Below are 18383 nucleotides of genomic sequence, written 5' to 3' on the forward strand. Positions count from 1 at the left end.
CGCGGGGCCGCGCAGAGCGCCCGGGGCCGCCGCCATGAGCAGCGCGGAGCCGCCGCTCGGGGCCGGGCCGCGGGCTCAGCCCGCCTGGAAGCGGGAGATCCTGGAGCGCAAGCGGGCGAAGCTGGCCGGGGCGGCGGGCGGCGAGGCGGAGCCGGCGGGCGGGGAGCAGCTGGTGGTGGCGGAGAGCCTGGGCCCGCTCCGCGAGAACCCCTTCATGCGGCTGGAGAGCGAGCGGCGGCGGCTGCGGCAGGGGCTGCCCGGGCACGGCCCCGCGGCGGCGCGGCCGCTGCAGCAGCTGCTGGAGCTGTACAGCGCCGTGCCCGGCATCCGCACCATCCGCGCCGACAACATCCTCATCATCGAGTCCCAGCCGGACGCCGCCGCCTGCTTCGCCGAGGGGGCCGCGCTGCCCGGGCGCCGCCGGGACGCGCCTGCCGGCCCCGACCCGCTGCGGGAGCTGCTGGCCCGGCGCGGCGCCGCGCTGGCCGAGATCCGCGCCGACCAGGTGGTGATCTACGAGGCGGCCGAGCCGCCCGAGGCCGCCGAGCCCGGCACCGTCAGCCGCCTGCTGGAGAAGTTCGGGCAGCGGCCGCGGGGCCGTCGACGCCGCGGCGGGGACACCCCGAGCGGGCCCGGCGGGCCGGCTGCCCCTCCGCAGGTGGGACCGGACTCCCCCCGCGCCGCCGCAGCGCCCCCGCGCCGGCCCGGCTCCCCGCGGGCCTCGGCCCCCAAGGCGAGGCCGGCATCTCCGCAGCCGGCACCGGCCGCCCCCCGGGCTGCCCCTGCTCAGCCTGCCCCTGCTCAGCCTGCCGCCCCCCGGCCCGTGTCCCCGGTCGCCCCCCGGCCCGTGTCCCCGGTCGCCCCCCGGCCCGTTTCCCCGGTTCCCCCCCGGCCCGTCACCCCCCAGCCTGTCAAGCCCCAGCCCGTGTCCCCAACTCTCCCCCGGGCTGCCACCCCCCAGCCCGCAGCCCCCCAGGCAGCCCCGGCCGCCCCCAAGGCCGCAGCCCCCCAGGCAGCCCCGGTTGCCCCCAAGGCCGCAGCCCCCCAGGCAGCCCCGGCCGCCCCCAAGGCCGCAGCCCCCCCGGCCAACTGCTTTCTCCACAAGATCGGCTCCAACTCCTTCACCGTCACCCCCCGGGGGCTGCCCCCCGGCAGCCGCCTCCCCGAGCCCGGCGCCGTCCCCGCGGCGGCCAAGGGGCCCCCAGTGCCACCAGTGCCACCCGCCAGCGCTGCCCACGCCAGAGCCAGCGCCAGGAGGCCAAAGCTGGAGGAGGCCGAAGCGGCCGCCCTGCCCCAGCCCAGTGCCAGTCCGGCCCCCAGTGCCAGCCTGGCCCCCAGTGCCACCGGCTCCAGCCAGCCGCTCTCCGCCTCAGCCCCCCGGGCTGGGACCTCCTTCCAGATCCTTCCGGCCCCCAAGCCTGACTTGGCTGCCATTCCAGCCCATGACCTGCAAGCCCAGGCCCTGGCCAAGCTGCGCCTGAATTCACGCAATTCCTTCCTCTTCGTGCCCCGCCGGGAGGGCAGCCCGGCTCTGCCCCCGGCCCCCAGCGCCAGGCCGGCCCCGCCACCTGCCCCGCAGGAGAAGGCACCGAAGGAGCCCCCGAGGGCTTCTGCCCCGCAGCAGGAAGAGCCTGCCACCTCCCCGCCAGCACCTCTGGATCCGCTGGTGCCTGTGACTTACATCGATGACATTGTGGAGCTGGACAATGGGGAGCTTTCCCCCAGGGCTGGCTCGGCTGCGAGGACGGGGAGCTTGGCAGATCAGCCTGGAGGAGCTGGACCTGACCTGGACATGGAGACCTCCTCCGTGCCCGTCTACAGACCACACTCTGTCCCCCATCAGAGAGGAGGCAGCACCTTCACTGTCATGCCCAAAAGGAAGCCCTCGGGGCTGCAGACTCTTGCTGATGCCAGAGGAAGGCTGCAGCGGGAGGAAGAGGAGGAGGAGGAGGAAGAGAGCAAAGGAAAAGGCAAAGCTGTGGAGAATGCTGCTGGGCCCCCAGCAGGGATGTCCCATAAAAAGCGCTACCCCACGGTGAATGAGATCGAAGTCATTGGGGGCTACCTGTCCCTGGAGAGGTCCTGCATGAGCAAGGCGGGCTCCCGCCGCAAGAAGGTAACTGCCTGGGGCACCTCTGTGCTGGACAGCCCGGCTGGAGGTAGCTCAGTCCTACTTCTGGCTTGTCTTTCCAAGAGGCCGCGGGTGGGATGATGGGCAGTGTCTTTCTGGTCCTTTTTGAGAGCCGCAGGCTTGCCCTGGGGGAGGGGGCACTGGGTTCTGACCCACTGAGTAGATGGGAGTGGGATATGCCCTATAACTGCAGGGCCTCTCCTACATAGCTTCTTGGAGCTGTGGTAACAGAAAGGAAAATATTCCCAGTGTTTAGAAGGTGGGGAATGAGCTCTGTGGTTTGAACCCTCTGCAGCCCTTCCCGCCGTGCCTGGGGGTGCTGGACATGCTGAGCTCCACGCTCAGCCTGTGGCTCAGTAGTGGGCAGCATGGCATGGGCATCTTCCCCCTCATTAGTGATCTATTGATAGAGGCTGGGGAATTAATGAGGGCTGTATTAGGCAGGACGAGATCAGCAACAACTTAACTCCCCAGGAGAGGATTGTGCCAGCTGTCTGCTCGCTCTGGCTGCGTGGCTGACGAACCACGAGACACTGGTGGATCCAACTTTGGATCTTGGGAGCCAGCGCCAGGTTTTCTCACTTGCTTGGAATCTAAGTTGGATCCTTGCGAGCCTTAAATTGAGAATTGGCCTTTGTATGGCGTGGTGAAGTGCATCTGGATGTGATAAAGACATAGTCAGCCTGGAAGAGGGAGTTTATTTTGCTGTGCTGGAGAAGGAGCAGGCACGGATTGTTGGGCTCTGAAAGCCACACACTGAGGTGACACATCCCTGTTCCCAGGCCTGTGATGTGACACGTGTTTCCGTAGCGGGAAGAGGTGTTTGACATTCCGTTACCTACATTCAGCTAAATACTTGATGGACTGAATCCACACGGGTGCCTGAGGCACTGAGCACTCTAATTTGAGGAAATCCTTTGAACAGGGTGTATCTCACTGAGAAGGGAGGCAGGGAGTGCTGCTTCTCGTGGCTTAACCTTGTTGGGTTCCTCCGTGAGACGCGCCCTGGGTGTTAGTGTGATTGACTAATGCAGGCAGCAGACCTGGAGCATGAGAGCCATGAGATCCAGAATAAGCAAATAAGCAGGAGTGGTTGGTTCTTGCTCAGTGCTCCTGTGTTTTTCCCCTTGTCCTCCTACAAGGAAGTGCTTAATCAGACTGGAATTGTTCTGCTGTGTAAATACCTCACTGATTGTACTCATTCTGGCTGTTCTCTTGTCTCTCTGTAGTTTGGGGTATTCATTGGATTTTCATCAAGTCAGGTGTGTGGTATAAATGGTGAAAATATCCAGAAGACGTGTTACCTCTGGGGTAATCTTAGGATGGAGCAGAAAATACACATGAGACTTTGTGGGGCAGACTCTTTAGATAAGCCCAGCTTCTGGTGCAGGCAGTGGAGCTCATTTCACTGGGCCGGGCGATGCTGGTGAGAGAATAAAGCCTCAATTAAGCAAAAACAGTTAAGTGATGTGTGGTGGAAGCTGTACAAAAAGGAGGAAGGAAGATGAGGACAAGGCTGGTGCAGCAACAAATGCTACAACAGGGACCCAGAAAAGTGGTGGCATCTCCATCCTTGGAGGTATTTGAAACTTGCCTGGGGACAACCTTGAGCAACTGATCTGGTTGGACCTGCTTAGAGCAGGAGTCTGGGTTAAAGACCTCCAAAGTTTCTTTCCCAACCTAAAATGCCATGTGATTCTTAGAAGTTTGTTTACCAGTGTTGTGTCTGCTTGATGCTGGATTTGTGTGACATTGAGCAGGTCATGTAGCTCCTCTGCTTCTGTTCTTATCTTCTTAATAGCATTAAGTGCCCCGCTCTGCAGACACCCTCAAGTGTGCTAAACACTGTGAGGAGCACACAACTGTGACAGTGTTGGCTGAGAGTTGTGTGGGGGGATGGCCTGTGTGAGGACCTGACTGAAGATCTAGCTTCTGAGAAGGGAGATATTAAAAGGGAAAGGAGGAACTGCCTGTAACATTGCAGGGCTCAGGAGGCTCGAACAAATAGGCACCCTTTGGAAAATAAGATCTGGATTAAGGAGATATAGTGAAGAGCCACAAGTTTCTGGGAAGAGTTAAATGCAGTAGGAGAAACAGCAGCTTTTCTTTCAGTTCCCTTCTTGCTGGGGGTGGCAAGTGTGGAGTTGGACTTTGTAGCCAGGGTTTAGAAGGTGCTGATGCTGGAGCAAATGGAAAGATTTCTGTTTACTCTTAACCTAGAGGATGTTTGTGGCTTTTACTCTGGGTAATAAGTCTGAGTGTTGATGCCTGAAAAGGAAGGAGCTAGTAATTGGACGCATTCCTTGGTTTCTTCCCAAGAGATTGCTGAGTGTTGCTAAGGCAACTGGCCAAAAACAAGGGTTCTGTTTTGTAGATGCAACGGGGTTTTCAGAAACGGTTTTGGCCTGAATTGGGCAGAAGCAGACATTTCCTGTGAGCTGGAAGCTGCAGTTCCTTGGTGAAACCAATGTCCCTTTCCCTTTTGGGGTTATCAAAATCAAGCCTGATGCTGGTGTCAGTTGAGCAGCTATCCAGGCCTTTTGGGGTCATTCTCTCCAGGCAGACCTGTTGGATGAGCCCACCTCCTTTCCAAACTTTGCCTTGGATTTGCTGAAGGGTCAGGGTCAAGAAAGTGGTGTTTAGTGAAACTTTTCCATGACTTGGAAAACTTTATCCTCTTGCTGCTGCCCAACAGGAATCAGGGTGAGATAAAGTGCAGGTCTAGCACAGCCTGGAAGTGCCACGTTCCTCTAGATCCCTGTGCTTACAGTCAGACTAATGATTTATTAGGAGGGAGAGCAGCAGTGGTGGCAGTTAGACTGTTTGTTCTGTGAGATGCAAATGGTGTTTTTCTACAAATGGGGAAATTCAGGCTTCCTTTTCCATCCCTTGGTCTGGCCACCGGTTGCGTGGCTATGGTGGAGATGCCAGCAAGATGGAGGTGACTTGCTCCTCATCCTCCAGGCTACATGCTCTATGGTTTTTGGAGTGGGAGGGTGGCTAGGGCAGCGTGAGGGTGGGTTCCAGCACTGCTGCTCTCAGCACAGGACAAGCTCCAGCCCCTGCTCTCATCTGCAAGGCTGCAGGACCCAGTTACACTTGTGACTTTGCTGTGGCCTGCTGGTCTTCAAGGCCTTTCAGGAAAAACAGCTTTATTGCTCCTTCCAGACACTTCAAATATGTGAAGCAGCTGTTTGTTTTGGGTTTGGAGCTGGATTTTGAGCTGAGGATGGAGAGAGAGAAATGCTGTTCCTGTGTCAGAATAACAAATGGTCTCCCAGCTCTCTTGTGCAACCAGAGCTGCTGTGGTGGGGCGGCTGTTCACCCAGGGCTGTGAAGGTGAATGTGGGATTTTGTGTGATGGGACATGATCAAGAACTGCAGGTGGAGGGCAGAGCCCCAGCTGTGTGTGTCACAGGGACCAGGCTGCCCTTGTGGGCAGGGAGTCTGAGCTCCTGTCCTCCCACGGGTGTTAGGATGCCCTCCAGGGTGGTTCACCCGCTCTGTGGCTCTGCTGAGACCTCTCCAAGTGGCATCACAGTTCGTTCAGATGAAGCACTGGGGTGTGACTTCTGTTTGAAAACCAAGTGAACGTTTGCAGTTTTGCATGGGTGTGCTGGGCAGCAGCTGGCAGAGGTTGTGAGCTCTGCCAGTGAGGACAGGATACGTGTGCAGGGGTGGAAGGAGACCTACTGACCTTTATTCTAAACAGGGAGTGGGGGAGAGGGTGCCGATCACTGCTGGTGACCTCTGCTCACTGCTTGTCTTTGTATTCTGTTATTACCGGAGTAGTAATGACACTTCAGCCTGATAGCAGCCCCAGGAGGAAAGGAAGGCTTTGCTGCAGGATGTGGGTCTTTGGGATCTCAGAGGATAAAGTCTAGATCGGCTGAGCAGACAAGAACCAGTCTTGATCTGGTTACCTGCCAAGATAATGTATAAGAAACTTGTCAGCAATATAGAAATCTAGGTTTCTGTAAAACATGTGACTGGCATGTTGGAGCGAGGGACTGGAAAGGACTGCAGAGGCAGCAGGGGCCTGAGAAGTAGCTGTCTGTCTTCAGACTTCATCTTCTCATCTTGTTGGAGTCTGGACTCTGACCCCTCACAGCAAGAAGGACATGGAGGGGCTGGAGCGTGTCCAGAGAAGGGCAGCGGGGCTGGGGAAGGGGCTGGAGCACAAGTCTGCCAAGGAGTAACTGAGGGAGCTGGGGGAGTTCAGCCTGGAACAAAGGAGGCTGAGGGGAGACCTGCTGGCTCTGCAGCTGCCTGAGAGGAGGTTGGAGCCAGGGGGGTCGGGCTCTGCTCCCCAGGAACAAGGGACAGGACAAGAGGAAGTGACCTCAAGTTGCCCCGGGCAGGTTTAGATTGGATATTGGGAACAGTTTCTTCCTGGAAGGGGTTGTCAGGGCCTGGCCCAGGCTGCCCAGGGCAGGGGTGGAGTCCCCATCCCTGGAGGGATTTCAGAGTCGTGTAGATGTGGTGCTGAGGAATGTGGGTTAGTGGTGGCCTTGGCAGTGCTGGGTGAACAGTTGGACTGGGTGATCTGAAAGGTCTTTTCCAACCAAAAGGATTCTATCAAGGTCCTGCATGTACAGAATTTGCTCTGACTGTGCTCTTTCCTTATGTCTTGTCACTCCTGAAGTTCATCCCAAGTCCTGGTATGTTTATCTGCCCCAGGACCTGGAACCTCCTGGGGATTCTGCAGGAAAGGTGACTTCTGCCCAGGTCATCCAAAGTCCTGTAAATAACAGGACTTGCAAGCCAACAGGCATCGGATTGTTGATGTTTTTAATGGTTTTTGCTTGGCACAGACAGCAGTTTGAGTGCAGGAAGGTGACCCTGGTGTGAACAGGCTTAGAAGAGCAAGGCTGGTGGGATCCAAACTCTTGGAGTCTAATGGTTTCCTGCTTCTTTGTGAATTGTCTTCAAAGATGTTCAGCCTCAGCTTAGCTTCAAACGTTCCAGCTTACGTGGACTTCAGCCTGTTGCATTTTCTAACATTCTGATCTCCATAATGCCTGAGTGTGGCTTCCAGGTGCCCACTTAAATGTCTGTTAAAGACTTACTCTAAACATCCCTCAGCTTTTCATCATGGGCAGGATTGGGCAGCAGTTTTGTTGGTCCAACCTGCTGAACTTCTTGCTCTGTAGCTTTCCATCTGTTCAGTTCTGCTGGATTCAGTCTCCTGTGAGAACCAGGTGTAGGCTCCAGATGCTGGCAGGGATCAACACCTCCAACGGTTGCCCAGACCTGTTTGGAGCAAGTCTGCACAGCATGGAATCTAAATACTGGTGGCTGCCTGAAGTATTTTTTCTGTGATGTATAACACAAATAAGGTAACCATAACACCATTAAAGTAACCTGGTGATAGAAGCAAAAACCTTTTTGACGTCGATTCCTCCGTCCCTGTGTTTTGGAGGGCTCAGGGCAAAGATTTGTGTTGTTTAGCTCTTGGAGAGCTGTGTGTTCCCCTTCTGGTTCCTGCCTTGTGGCTGTGCTCTGGGGGGCGTGACACTTGCCACCTTTAAGGAGGGGCTGACTTATCTGACATGGATGTGTTGCATTTTTGGTAGGTGAGGTCAGCAGTGACAAGTCCAGCCCATGTCTGGGGTGATCAGGCGTGGTCCCTGCCCTGCGGAGATGATTTCCACCAGCTGACAGATGTGAGCAGGGCTGTGTCACCCAGACTGCCATTTCCCTGTCCTTCTCTAAATTCGGATTTTTAGCCCATGGTGCTGGTGGCTGAAGACTGGAGAAGTCAGAATCTTGTTGCAGTTCTCAGCTTTAAACCACCTTGCAAGCTGGACCTGAGGCGCTTGGTGGGGCTTGGTTGGTTTCTATTGCCCCACTGCCTGCCAGCTCCTGGGAGTGCTGGTTCTTTGTTGCACTCAACAGAGCAGATGAGTCATGTTTATCTCATCCCTGTAGTGGGAAATTTTCTGCCTCTCTCAGATTCTCTGTGGCCTGGCTGCTCCCACACTTCGCCTGGTGCCACAGCGACAATCTGAGCTGCTCCCAAATTCCCCCTCTTCTCCTCCTCCTCTGTGGGCAGCACAGGGAATGGGACAGAAGACCTAAAATAGAAACTCTTATGCAGATAAGAGACAAGTCTGTCCTTGAAGCTGGTTAGGACATGCCCAGAGCTCAGCCTGCTCCAGAGCTTGAGAGATTTGGAGTGCTTTGTGCTCCGAGTTCTGATCACAGGGCTTACAGTTAAACATTATCTTAATCGGTTTCCTTAATCTGTGGAGCAGATTGGAGATGGTTTATAACATCCCTCTATCTCAAGTATTCAGCTTGTCCTGGGTTTGGGTTTTCCTTCCCTCTCTGTTTTTTCCATGGTGTTCCTCAGAAGGGCTGAGGAAGTACACACTCAGGCTGGCTAGGGCAGAAGTCCTGCTTTTCTGTGTCCGACGTGGGAAACAGTAGGAAAAATGAAAATGTTTCATTTCCAGGTTCAGTGGCAGAGCTCACAGCTCACTCCCCTCCCAAGTGAAGCCTGGGCAATGTATAAACCCAGACTCTCCCTTGTGCCTGCATGGAACATGGGTATGCCCTGAAGCTGGAACAATATCTCTGCCTGGACAGTTAGGGTAGGAAGAGCCACGTGAGGCATCGGTGTCATGCAGAGACACTTCACAAACATCCTGGGAAAGTCTGAGCTGGAGGAACTTGGTGCTGGTGTTTTCTGAGAAGTGCCCTTCAGATGATCTTAGGAACTTGGCAGGATGGAGCTGCTGTTTTGTAGGCATTTGGACTAAAAGCAGGCTGAAGAAACTATTTCAAAGGCACCATGAGAGCAAACTGCTTGTGCTTAGGGAAATTGCACAGCTTGCAGCTAGTGAAAATGTGGGTCTGAGGGCACGTCTGTAAGTCCCGTGGGGATCTTGCTGCACTTAGTCACTTCTCTTCGAGGAAATATCTTTTGCATATCAGTAGTACAGAAGAAGGGCAAGAGAGACATGAACTCTCTCACTTGGCTGATACAGTTTGTGTCACTGAAGCCTTGTGTCACTCTTGGTCCTGACGTCTAGAAAGAGCTCCTTGCCAGGGTGGGAAGTAATTCTGTTCCCACCCTCCCCATATTTCCTGGGAAACGTTGCTCCTTCTGTCCCATTCCGGCTGGAGATGCTTCACTTGTACTAAACCAAGATACATGTCTGGGCAGCTCTGGTCAGTCTGGGTTGCACAGAAATGTTTGTGGGTGGCACCTCCCAGCGTTGCACCCGTTGTAGCCACATATAGGCTACAGCAAATGTAGGCTTGGAGTTGCCTGGAGATCAGAATCCTCTGCTGTTTGGGAGTTTTGTGTGGTGTTTATGAAGATACCAAGTCTTGGCACTAGTTGTGTCTTGTTTATGCCTGCTCTCTTTGTGTATTCAGATGAGATCTGTTTCATACATGTAGGGAGATCTGACCAGTTCTTTTGGGCCAAGCAAGTAGCTTGTTAAGCCATGGAAGGCTCTGGCTCCTCTGCCCACAGATGTGCAAAGGAATGAAGGGATCTGTGGGTGAATTGCTGCTTTGTACCCTGTCAGACTGGGGCTCCAACTGCCCTGTGGTTGTTTGGGCACTGGAATCTCTTCTTGTCCAACAGAGTCAAGGGAAGAGTTAACTAAGAGTTGCCTGCCTTTCCATGCTCTTCGGACTGTCCCTACCCTGTCACTTCTCATCAGGAATTTGAAACTTCCCTGTGTCTTGAACAAGGAGTTTAATATTTCGAATCTCCATGCATTGCCTCTGTCTACCATGTGCTTCAGCATATTGATTACACAGAGCTGGCTTTGTGGGTTGCCTTGTAAATGGAGACTTTCTTGTTTTGCCTTGTGGCTTGGGAGCTGGGATGTGGTCCTGGAGGCAAACTCCCCTTTGCCAGCAACACCCCGCTCCCTTGACATGCTACTGCTGTAAATCTGTAGTGCTTCTGGCTTGTGATGCAAGAGTAAGTTAATGGCTGAGCAAAACTCAGTGTTACTCTTGGGAAACACTTCCTGGAAAGGTATGATCAAGTGGAGCAGCCAATTCCTGTGCCCCAGAACTCTTCTTTCTGTACTGAATGACAGAAAAGTACATTTCTGCAATGCCATCTGCAATTTCCTGGCCATACTCAGGCTACTTCAGCCAGAGCAGTGCAGGTATAATCTTGCAGGAACCAAGCCTCAAGTCCCTTCCATTCCTAGGTGTCCCTGTCAGGGAAAAACTCTTTCTTCCTGTGTCAAGGAAAGGCTTTAATGGTACAAAAGCTCCTGAATGACAGCAAATGTCTTGGTAATATGCTGATGATACTGTAGCCCTCAGGGTACTAGTCCAGGCTGCTGTGCTTAGAGATTGTGCCTGGAGTTAATTCAGCCATTTGGGCTGACACATGACCGTGTTGTCAGGACAAGTACAGGCATGCAGATAACCTGATTACTAACTCCTGTGTAAGGGCTTATTTCCCCCAGAATTCTTTATCTAAAAGTTTCATAGAGAAAACTGCATCTCATGAGAGCTGTCCAGATCATTGACTGCAGGTTGTAACAAAAAAAATGAAGGTCCCTGCAGAGAGATGTGATTTATGAGTTCCTCCTCCACCTTGTTTTACTAAATTTGCTGACCTGTGAGAACAGTCAGGCTGAGTCAGATGGAAGGATCAGGGTAAACCCTTTGGGGAACTTCAGCAACTGTAAAATATCAGCTTGGTCCCTCTGTGTCCAGTCTCACAGGCAGTTATTTGTCTGTGCAGGGACCTTCCCTCTCACCCCATGGTAGAGGTGTGAGGTGTTGAGGGGCCCACCTCCTAGCACAGATCCTGAGCTCTGCTGGGCAGAGCCTCCACCACCCTACCAAATGGGCTTTGGTGCCTGAGGAGCTTTCCTGCCCAGCTTGGGGTGCTGCAGTTCTCAGGTGCCTGGTCTTGTGTTTTTGTCTCACTGACCGAATCTCTGGACAACTAGTGCAGCAACAAAGCTCAGTGTAAGGACTGCACAGAAGCATAAGGTGATCTTTCTTCAAACCACTGATTTTTTTTTGTCCATGCTTTGTCCTGTCAGAGATGTCAGTCACATTCTTTTGTTTTCATGCTGAATTGTTGTCCACCCTTCCTGCAGATACAGCCGAAACCCTCCTGCTGCCTTTGCTGAGAAGGGAGGAGGCATTTGGCTGACCAGGTGTGACAAGCTGTTAAACCAGCTGCTTTAGATCACACCCAGCAGCACGCTGGCAGGTTGGCAGCTGGTGCATGTCCTCAGGAGGCAGCACGGTCACTGATTTTTGTCATTTCAGCATTATATTACTTGGGGGAGAGGGGATGATTAGAGGAAAATCAGTACCTGAAAAGAGCAAATCTTGATCCCTGGTGCTACTCAGCTGGTGGATCTTGTGAAGTACTTGGGAGTGTAACCACATTACCTAAAACTTGCTGTCCCCCTCTTGTCTCCATGAAACAGCTGCTGCCCTTCTCCAGGCTCTGCAGCAGCGTTTGGAAGTGCTGCAGGCACCCTGTGGTGTTAGCAGGGAGAAACTCCAGCTTGTGCTCCATGACCTGTCACCCCACTCAGCTCCATGTGCTGAGCAGGGATGGCAGTGGGGTCCCTTCCAGCCCCCTGTGAGAGCCACGGGCTTGGGGGGTGGCTGTTGGCAATCTCTCTGCAGGGAAGGGGAAATGGGCTCCATAATTTCTGGTAGGCTGCTACAAGGGGGATCAGTATGCTGACCCTGACTGTCCTTGCTGGAATGTGATGGGGTTTTTTTTCACCTTCTTTTTTTTCTTCTAATACTAGAACAGTATTCTTTTCTTACTATTACAAGGTGAGGATTTGCACTACCAAAAGGGTCCCTATTGAAAGGGTGTAAAGCACCCTACGTTACACTTTGGCTTTGCCACACCTGCCAGGGAGCAATTATGATGATACGGGGAGAAGAGCAAAGCCACATTAGAGAGGTTGCTTCTGAGGATGCTGATTAGCCCCATGGTTTGCTCCAGAGACTCATGATGATATCCCTATCCCTGTAGACTTTCCCACCTTGGCTTCTGGAGGTGAGGTGACTGCTGATTTGCATTGTTCCTGTCACAAGCTGTTTTCTGTAAACTGTTTTAGTTCTAGTACAGAGCTCTTTCACACTTGTTTGGGGTTAAACTGGGTCCTGCCAGCCTGCGTCACCCGCAACAAGGTTGAATTTATATTGCTTTTCAAAGTGAGACATATATCACTGCTCGTATTTATGCTTGTTGATGATGTTTCCCCTGGGTGCTCCATTACTCATTACTGTTCAATTCCAAGCAAATAAAGAAATGATCTTTGCTATGGCAACAGGAATTTGGGGGCTGAACAGCACAATATTCCCTGAAAAGCCTGCCCTATTCTTTCTGATTGCTGGGCAGGTATTAATAGATAGGTAAATGGTTTTGGGTTGGACCCTGGTTTTGTGACAGTTCTGGGTGAAGCATTCAGCTGAGCAAATAGTGACAAATCCCTGCAAACATCCACAGCTGAAGGGTGCAGAATTCCTCATTTCTCCAGCTAGCAGCAGAAGCGGGGGAACTTCTGCTGAGACATGATGAAATATGTCCTCTGGCTGGAGTGTGCTTGGCTTTTCTGGGATACATTTTCCTTTTAAAGGAAATTATCTCTGTTGCCTTTTGTGTTTCCATAGAAGTCTGCGTGGGCTGGCAAAGGGCTGGCTGTGCAGGCCTATTGTCTGGGTCATTGCTGGGCTCCTGATTTTTCTTTTAGATATTTCTTGGAACCAAACCTGCCTGTGTTCCCTACTCACAGTCCTCAGTGCTGCTCATATCGACCCATGTGTCCCCTCTTTCCACCTGAATAAGTTGTGCTCCCAACTTCAGAGCTGCTTTGTGCTTCCCCTGAAGCCTCACATCTGGGGAGGGGAGTTCACGTGGGGAACCTGAGTGGTGCCCACAGCTCTTGGCAGGCTTGTAGCTCTGGGTTCCAGGGCTGTTTTCCCTCTGCTTTGCATGGGCAGGTGGGTCACCTGCAGGAGTCCAACCCTGTGCCAGCACCGGGTTGTTCCCGGTGTTTGCTTTGCCTGGGTGCGCCCCGACACGCTGCTGTGGAGCAGCCCTGGGGCTCCTCCTGCTTCCTGGCAGCAGGACATGGGTGGGGGGGGTTAGGATGTGACCCTGGAGCACGACAGCGTGGGGTTTTTGGGGTGGTGTTGTGCCAGGGTGTCAGGCCCCACCTGGGCAGTGCTGGCTGGAGGTGTTGCTGAAGCAGCAGGTTGTCTTGTCCTGAGCTGGGGCCCTGGGTGCCTGGGGCTGGCACTGCTCTGGTTAATGATTACTGGTCTGAATGGCTCCAGCCTGGCCTCCTGCAGCGCTGGGGCCTCTCTGCAACCCCACCAACCCTGGTGGCAGAGCGTTCTGCAGGACACCCAGCCCTGCTCCAGGGAGCAAGCGTGGCTGTGGGCACGTGGAGCTGCCTTGGCTCAGCCCTTGGGCTGGGCTGCTGGCAGGTTTCCTCTGGGCTCTGCATGGGGGAGTGTCTCCTGGTAATTTCTGCTGCTTACTTTGGTTTTACTCCCTGGAAGGGCAGTTTTCTCTTCTTGCACTACACACAGCTTTGGTCCAAATTGGACTCAAAGTAACTTTCCTTACAGATTTCCTCCTGATACCAGAAATCCAGCAAAAACCTAGTTCCATCTCCCAGTCTTAAATTTTAAAAACAGGGCACATCTCTCCTTATCCCTTTTATTTTTTGTGTTTGGCCACGTACTTTTTGCCCACCAGCACAGTTGCCAGCACTGGTAAGCAGCCCGTGTGCAGTGGAGAGCTGTGTTCTGGGGTAGCTTCTGAGCTTCCAGGAGCTCTGGGCAGCTCAGCCCTCGTGGCCTTGGTGCCTGGCAGGCTGGCTCATCCCCACAGCACAGGCTCCACATTGTGAGCAGTCACTGCTTGGCTCGGATCAGGGAGCATCTAGGTCAGCAGCAAGGGTGAGAACTTCAGGGAACAGCAATTGGGATGCTCTGATCTTTAGGGCCTTTTTATTCCAACCCCTTTTCTCTGGAATGTAATCATTCCTCTCGCTATGGGTCCTCTGGAGAAGATGAGAGTGGCTCAGGCTGGGGCAGGGAATGGGGAAAGGCAGCTTGTTGCCCTCTCTGGATGCTATTTCCATCTTTCCTTCTCCTATCACCAGCAACCATGCCCTTTTAATTCTGTTCAGAACCCTAGTAGCTCAATGTTAATTGTAGTTAGAAGTAAAGGGATCACAACACCCTTTGAGGCTCCTGAACCTTGATCCACATTGGCTACATACTTCCCTACTTCTGGCATAAACTAATTCCTGGCAAGCTCATCCCCCTTGTTTGTCTGTTGTGTGCTGGCATCAGCTGTTCTCCTCTGCTCCTTGGTGTTTGTTTTCTTGGTGTACTTACAAAGAGCTGTTGTGCTCTTTCTCAGCCTTCATTTTTACTCTGAACAGGCTGAATCTGCTCTCCACCTGTTGAGATGACTTGTAACAGAGCTTCTCAGCAGAACAGTAGATAATGATTAGGACATGTAAAGCTGCAGAGGAACAACCCCTTCCCTCAGCTTTCACTCTGAAGAGCACATCTGGAGTTACTGTGTCTGGGTTTGGGCATCCTGCTGCAGGATAGGTGGAAAAACTGGAGCAAGTCCAGCAGAGGCTACCAAAGAGCTCCTGGGGCTGGGGGTAATGGCATATGAGGAGAAGCTGAGGGAACTGGTTTGTTCAGCCTGGAGGAGAGAATGGGGGAGTCCAGTTGCTGCCTTCCACTGCCTGCTGGGTGTTACAGGGAGGATGGAGCCAGGCAGTCCTTACTCCTTAATATGATGATTACACTCCTGTAGCCAATCCAGATTTTCTCAGTTATTCACAGGTGGTGAGTTTCTTGTAGAGCAAAGTTAAACATTGTCTCATTTCTAGTGTTCTTGCTCTCCAGTTTTCTGAATGACCCATAAAAATCTGTTTTTTTCTGTGGTGAACTCCCATGTTGGAGTCATTGTCATTCTCCATCTCTCTGTTATTGTTCAAAAGTCATTAGTGAGAGTACTAAATAAAACCCTTCTCAAAACAGAACCTTTAGGTACCTTCCACTTTTCCAGTGTTCTCCCTCTACTGTCACCTGTCACCATCTCTCCTTTAGCTGCTTCCATCTTCTCACTTGTGGTGTTAAACCCTGTTTTTATTTAGCTTCAATAGCTTTTTGCCAGGATGTCCTCCCAGAGATGCAGTCCTGATTGCTGATGTTTGTGTACTCTAGAGCAGGGGTACACAAGTTGGCAGGCATTAGCAATGTCACCTTTCCACCATGTGGATGCTTTCCTGTCCTCCTTGGCAACCCTGATCCCTCTTGAGGGTCATGCCAGCAGCTCCTCTTGGCTGCTGGGCATCCATGTTAGGTGATGGCCAGGTGTGTGCTGGGGCAAAAATCCAGAGGTACTCTGGAGCTCTCAGCCTCCTGACTCCATCCCATCCCTTTGGCTACCTGCCTTTGTGGTTTCTCTCAGCACAGTAAGAGGTTTGACAAGGCATGTGGGGAAAGGTGGGGGGACATGCAATGGCTCCCTTAAACCAGGGTGAAACCTGGGGTGGGAGGTGGCCATTGTCAGAGCAAGTGTTGGATTTCTTGTGCTGCTTTCTAATAATTCTCCTTTGCTGTTGTCTAGATGAAGATCTCTTTCAATGAGACAAGTTTGCAGACCATGTTTGAATATCCATCAGAGAGCTCGCTGGCAGAAGAGGAAGAGGAAGGACATGCTTCTGAAACAGAGGAGGACAAATCTCGCACCTTTTACATTCCGCGTCCAAATAGCACTTTGCATCCCAGTACACCTAACTCAGGTGAGCGAGGCACTGTGGTGGCACTGGGGAGTTACTGGTGGTGTCTGACACTGTCCATGTTCCCTGCAGCCCCTTACAGGGCTCCACAGAACTGGAAATGACAATGGAGGTGACTTCTGCCAGCTGAGAGCAGAACTGGGGCCTGGTGGGGACAGGGCCCCAACCAGAACAGGGAACTGCAGGTGGGCAGCTTCCGTGCTCTCCTGGCCAGGATCCTGATCCTGTTTCATTTTGGGGCAATGAGAAATACTCACGTCAGCTTTGTCCTTCCAACAGATTTATCCAGCTACACCCCAAAGCACTCTGTGAAGTTCAGTGAGTGGCAGGAGCAGAAGTATGAGGAGATGCCTGCTGTGGAGGGATCCCTCCCAAAGGAAGCTGATTCCCATGGGAACCAAGAGATGGTGAGACTTGAAATAAGCAGGGCTTGGCTGTGTCCTGCTGTGCTCTTATCTGGTGCTTGGGTGGGTCTGGGTAGTGGATGGGACGGGATGTGCCTTCCTCTGAACACCTGTGGCTGTGCTGGCTGCCCAGGGTGGCTGTTCAAGCTGTGCCACTGAAGTGGGACACAAGGTCCTGGTGGCACTGGCAGACCCACTGTGGAGAATAGCCATGGGAAAAGAAAAAGGGCCTCCTCTGTCTGTAAAGAAGTAGACACAACAATATGAAACCAGCTAAGGGCCAGGGCTGGCTGTGAGCAGCAGGGTGAAGGTTGACAAAAATCAGAACAGTGTTTATCATGTGCTCGGTGTGTGGTTGGCTACATCCTGGGAGCCCCAAGTCTGTGTATGTGCCAAGGAGCAGGTGTGAGTGCTGTTTGCACTCTCTACCCCAGTTGCTTATTCTCAGTTCCCACTGTAAAAGTACATAAGGGAGCATTTTCCCATAATAAACGATTCCACTGCTTCTCACCCTGGAGCCCGTGTCTGATCCCAGCACAACCTGCCTCTCCCCGGGAGGCAGCTGGGACACCTTCCTACCCCAGGGTTTGGAGGGGGGGAAACTAAATGTGCTGGCTAGCCCCAGGCAAGGTGCCAACGCAGCCTTCACCCTCCAAAGGTGTGGGCACTCATTTGCTTTGGATTTGATGCCACCTCCATCTCCCCTCTGCTTTCTCCACAGCTCACCCCAGCCGAGAAGGGCGGGCTCTCTGATTTCAGCAGCGAACCCGCTCTCTACTTCTGATGCTCCATCCCCTGGTCTGCAGCAGCAGCTGCTGGGCGGGATGTGACAGTGCAGCTTCCCAACCTCCCTGCAAGCTCCACAGAAAGAAGCTTCTGGGTCCCTCCCTCACCACGGTTTTCATTGGATCCTGATGCCAAGGATGGACTAGATGCTATTGGGCATCTTCGGAGAATATTTGCACTGGATTCTGGGACCTGACTACTAGTTTTAAGGCATATATGGTTTTTATTCTGCCTGTGGCCTTATATATTCCTTGTTCAAGATCAGCTGCTGATGAGGCAAGCATCATAAGAATGGATCTGTAATCCTGGGATGGAGGTAGATTCTCTCAGTGCTTGTCTGAGTCCACTCATCCAGGTACTCGGCAGGGTCTGGACAGCTTCTGTAACTCCTCTCCCACCAGAAGCCCCAGTGAAGAACAGCTCTGGAGTTGGAGCACTGGGAGTATCTGTGCAGTCAGCTGGATTCCCAGAGGTGGTTGTGATTTGACAGCTAGATTGGGTGTCATTTTGGACTGTTGTGGTTTGTGGTTTGTTCTCAGCATGTTTCTGGGTCTAGTTTCACTGAACCATCATGGGTGTGCCAGTTAAGTTCTTGTGAAGGAAGCTGAACCCACTGTGTGAGGGGTGGGAGGGAAACACATGCCTTTAGCTTTAGGTGTCATTTTTGCACTGATCTTTAAACAGAGTTGTCCAGACTGGCTTGATCCTCTTGAAGTTTCCCAAACATTGGCCATAGCTTTGATGTGTCCATCCCCAGTCCTGGCATTGGGTCTCTGCTGGTTGTGCTTCAGTTTGCCAGTTCCTCCTGTGGCTTCGTTCCAGCATCTGATGGTGGCCAGGACCAAGATTTCCCTGTCTTGGTTGGCAGGGAGGCTTCCTTCAGGCCACACTCGCTCTGCTCCTCTCATGCAAAGCACAGGAGGGCCATTTCACTCCTTTCTTCTGCAGAACTTGAACAAGGAATATAGTATTTTTTTTTTCTAGGATTTTTATAGTTCTGTTGTAATTGTTTAATGCAGCCAATATGCAAAGGAATCTGCTAGACTGTTCCATTTACGTTTTCTACTACTGTAAACTCAGGGTCAAAATTGCACTCTGGAGAAGACAGAACGCTGCTGCTAATGTGATTTGTACTTCTGGGATTAAAAGAGATGCAGTTGGAATAGAGAATGGCCTCCTTGGGCTTTATGAAATGAGGGGGACCCCAGCGTGCAGCTCTGTCCAAAGGAACAGGCTGATTAAATTTGATACTTTCAT

The 18383-nt window shown here is 52.9% G+C and overlaps 1 protein-coding gene across 1 annotated transcript; it reads left to right on the top strand.

Annotated features, from left to right (window-relative positions):
* TPRN (taperin) lies at nt 1-18296 on the top strand. Its single transcript, XM_051636572.1, has 5 exons — nt 1-775; nt 908-2116; nt 15765-15939; nt 16216-16343; nt 17062-18296. The coding sequence occupies exons 1-5, from the start codon at nt 35-37 to the stop codon at nt 17122-17124; spliced, it is 2316 nt and encodes a 771-aa protein (XP_051492532.1). The 5' UTR covers nt 1-34; the 3' UTR covers nt 17125-18296.
* The last annotated feature ends 87 nt before the right edge of the window (nt 18297-18383 follow it).

The sequence above is a fragment of the Apus apus genome, chromosome 19 (genome assembly GCF_020740795.1).
Source record: "Apus apus isolate bApuApu2 chromosome 19, bApuApu2.pri.cur, whole genome shotgun sequence".
Taxonomy (NCBI): Eukaryota; Metazoa; Chordata; class Aves; order Apodiformes; family Apodidae; genus Apus; species Apus apus.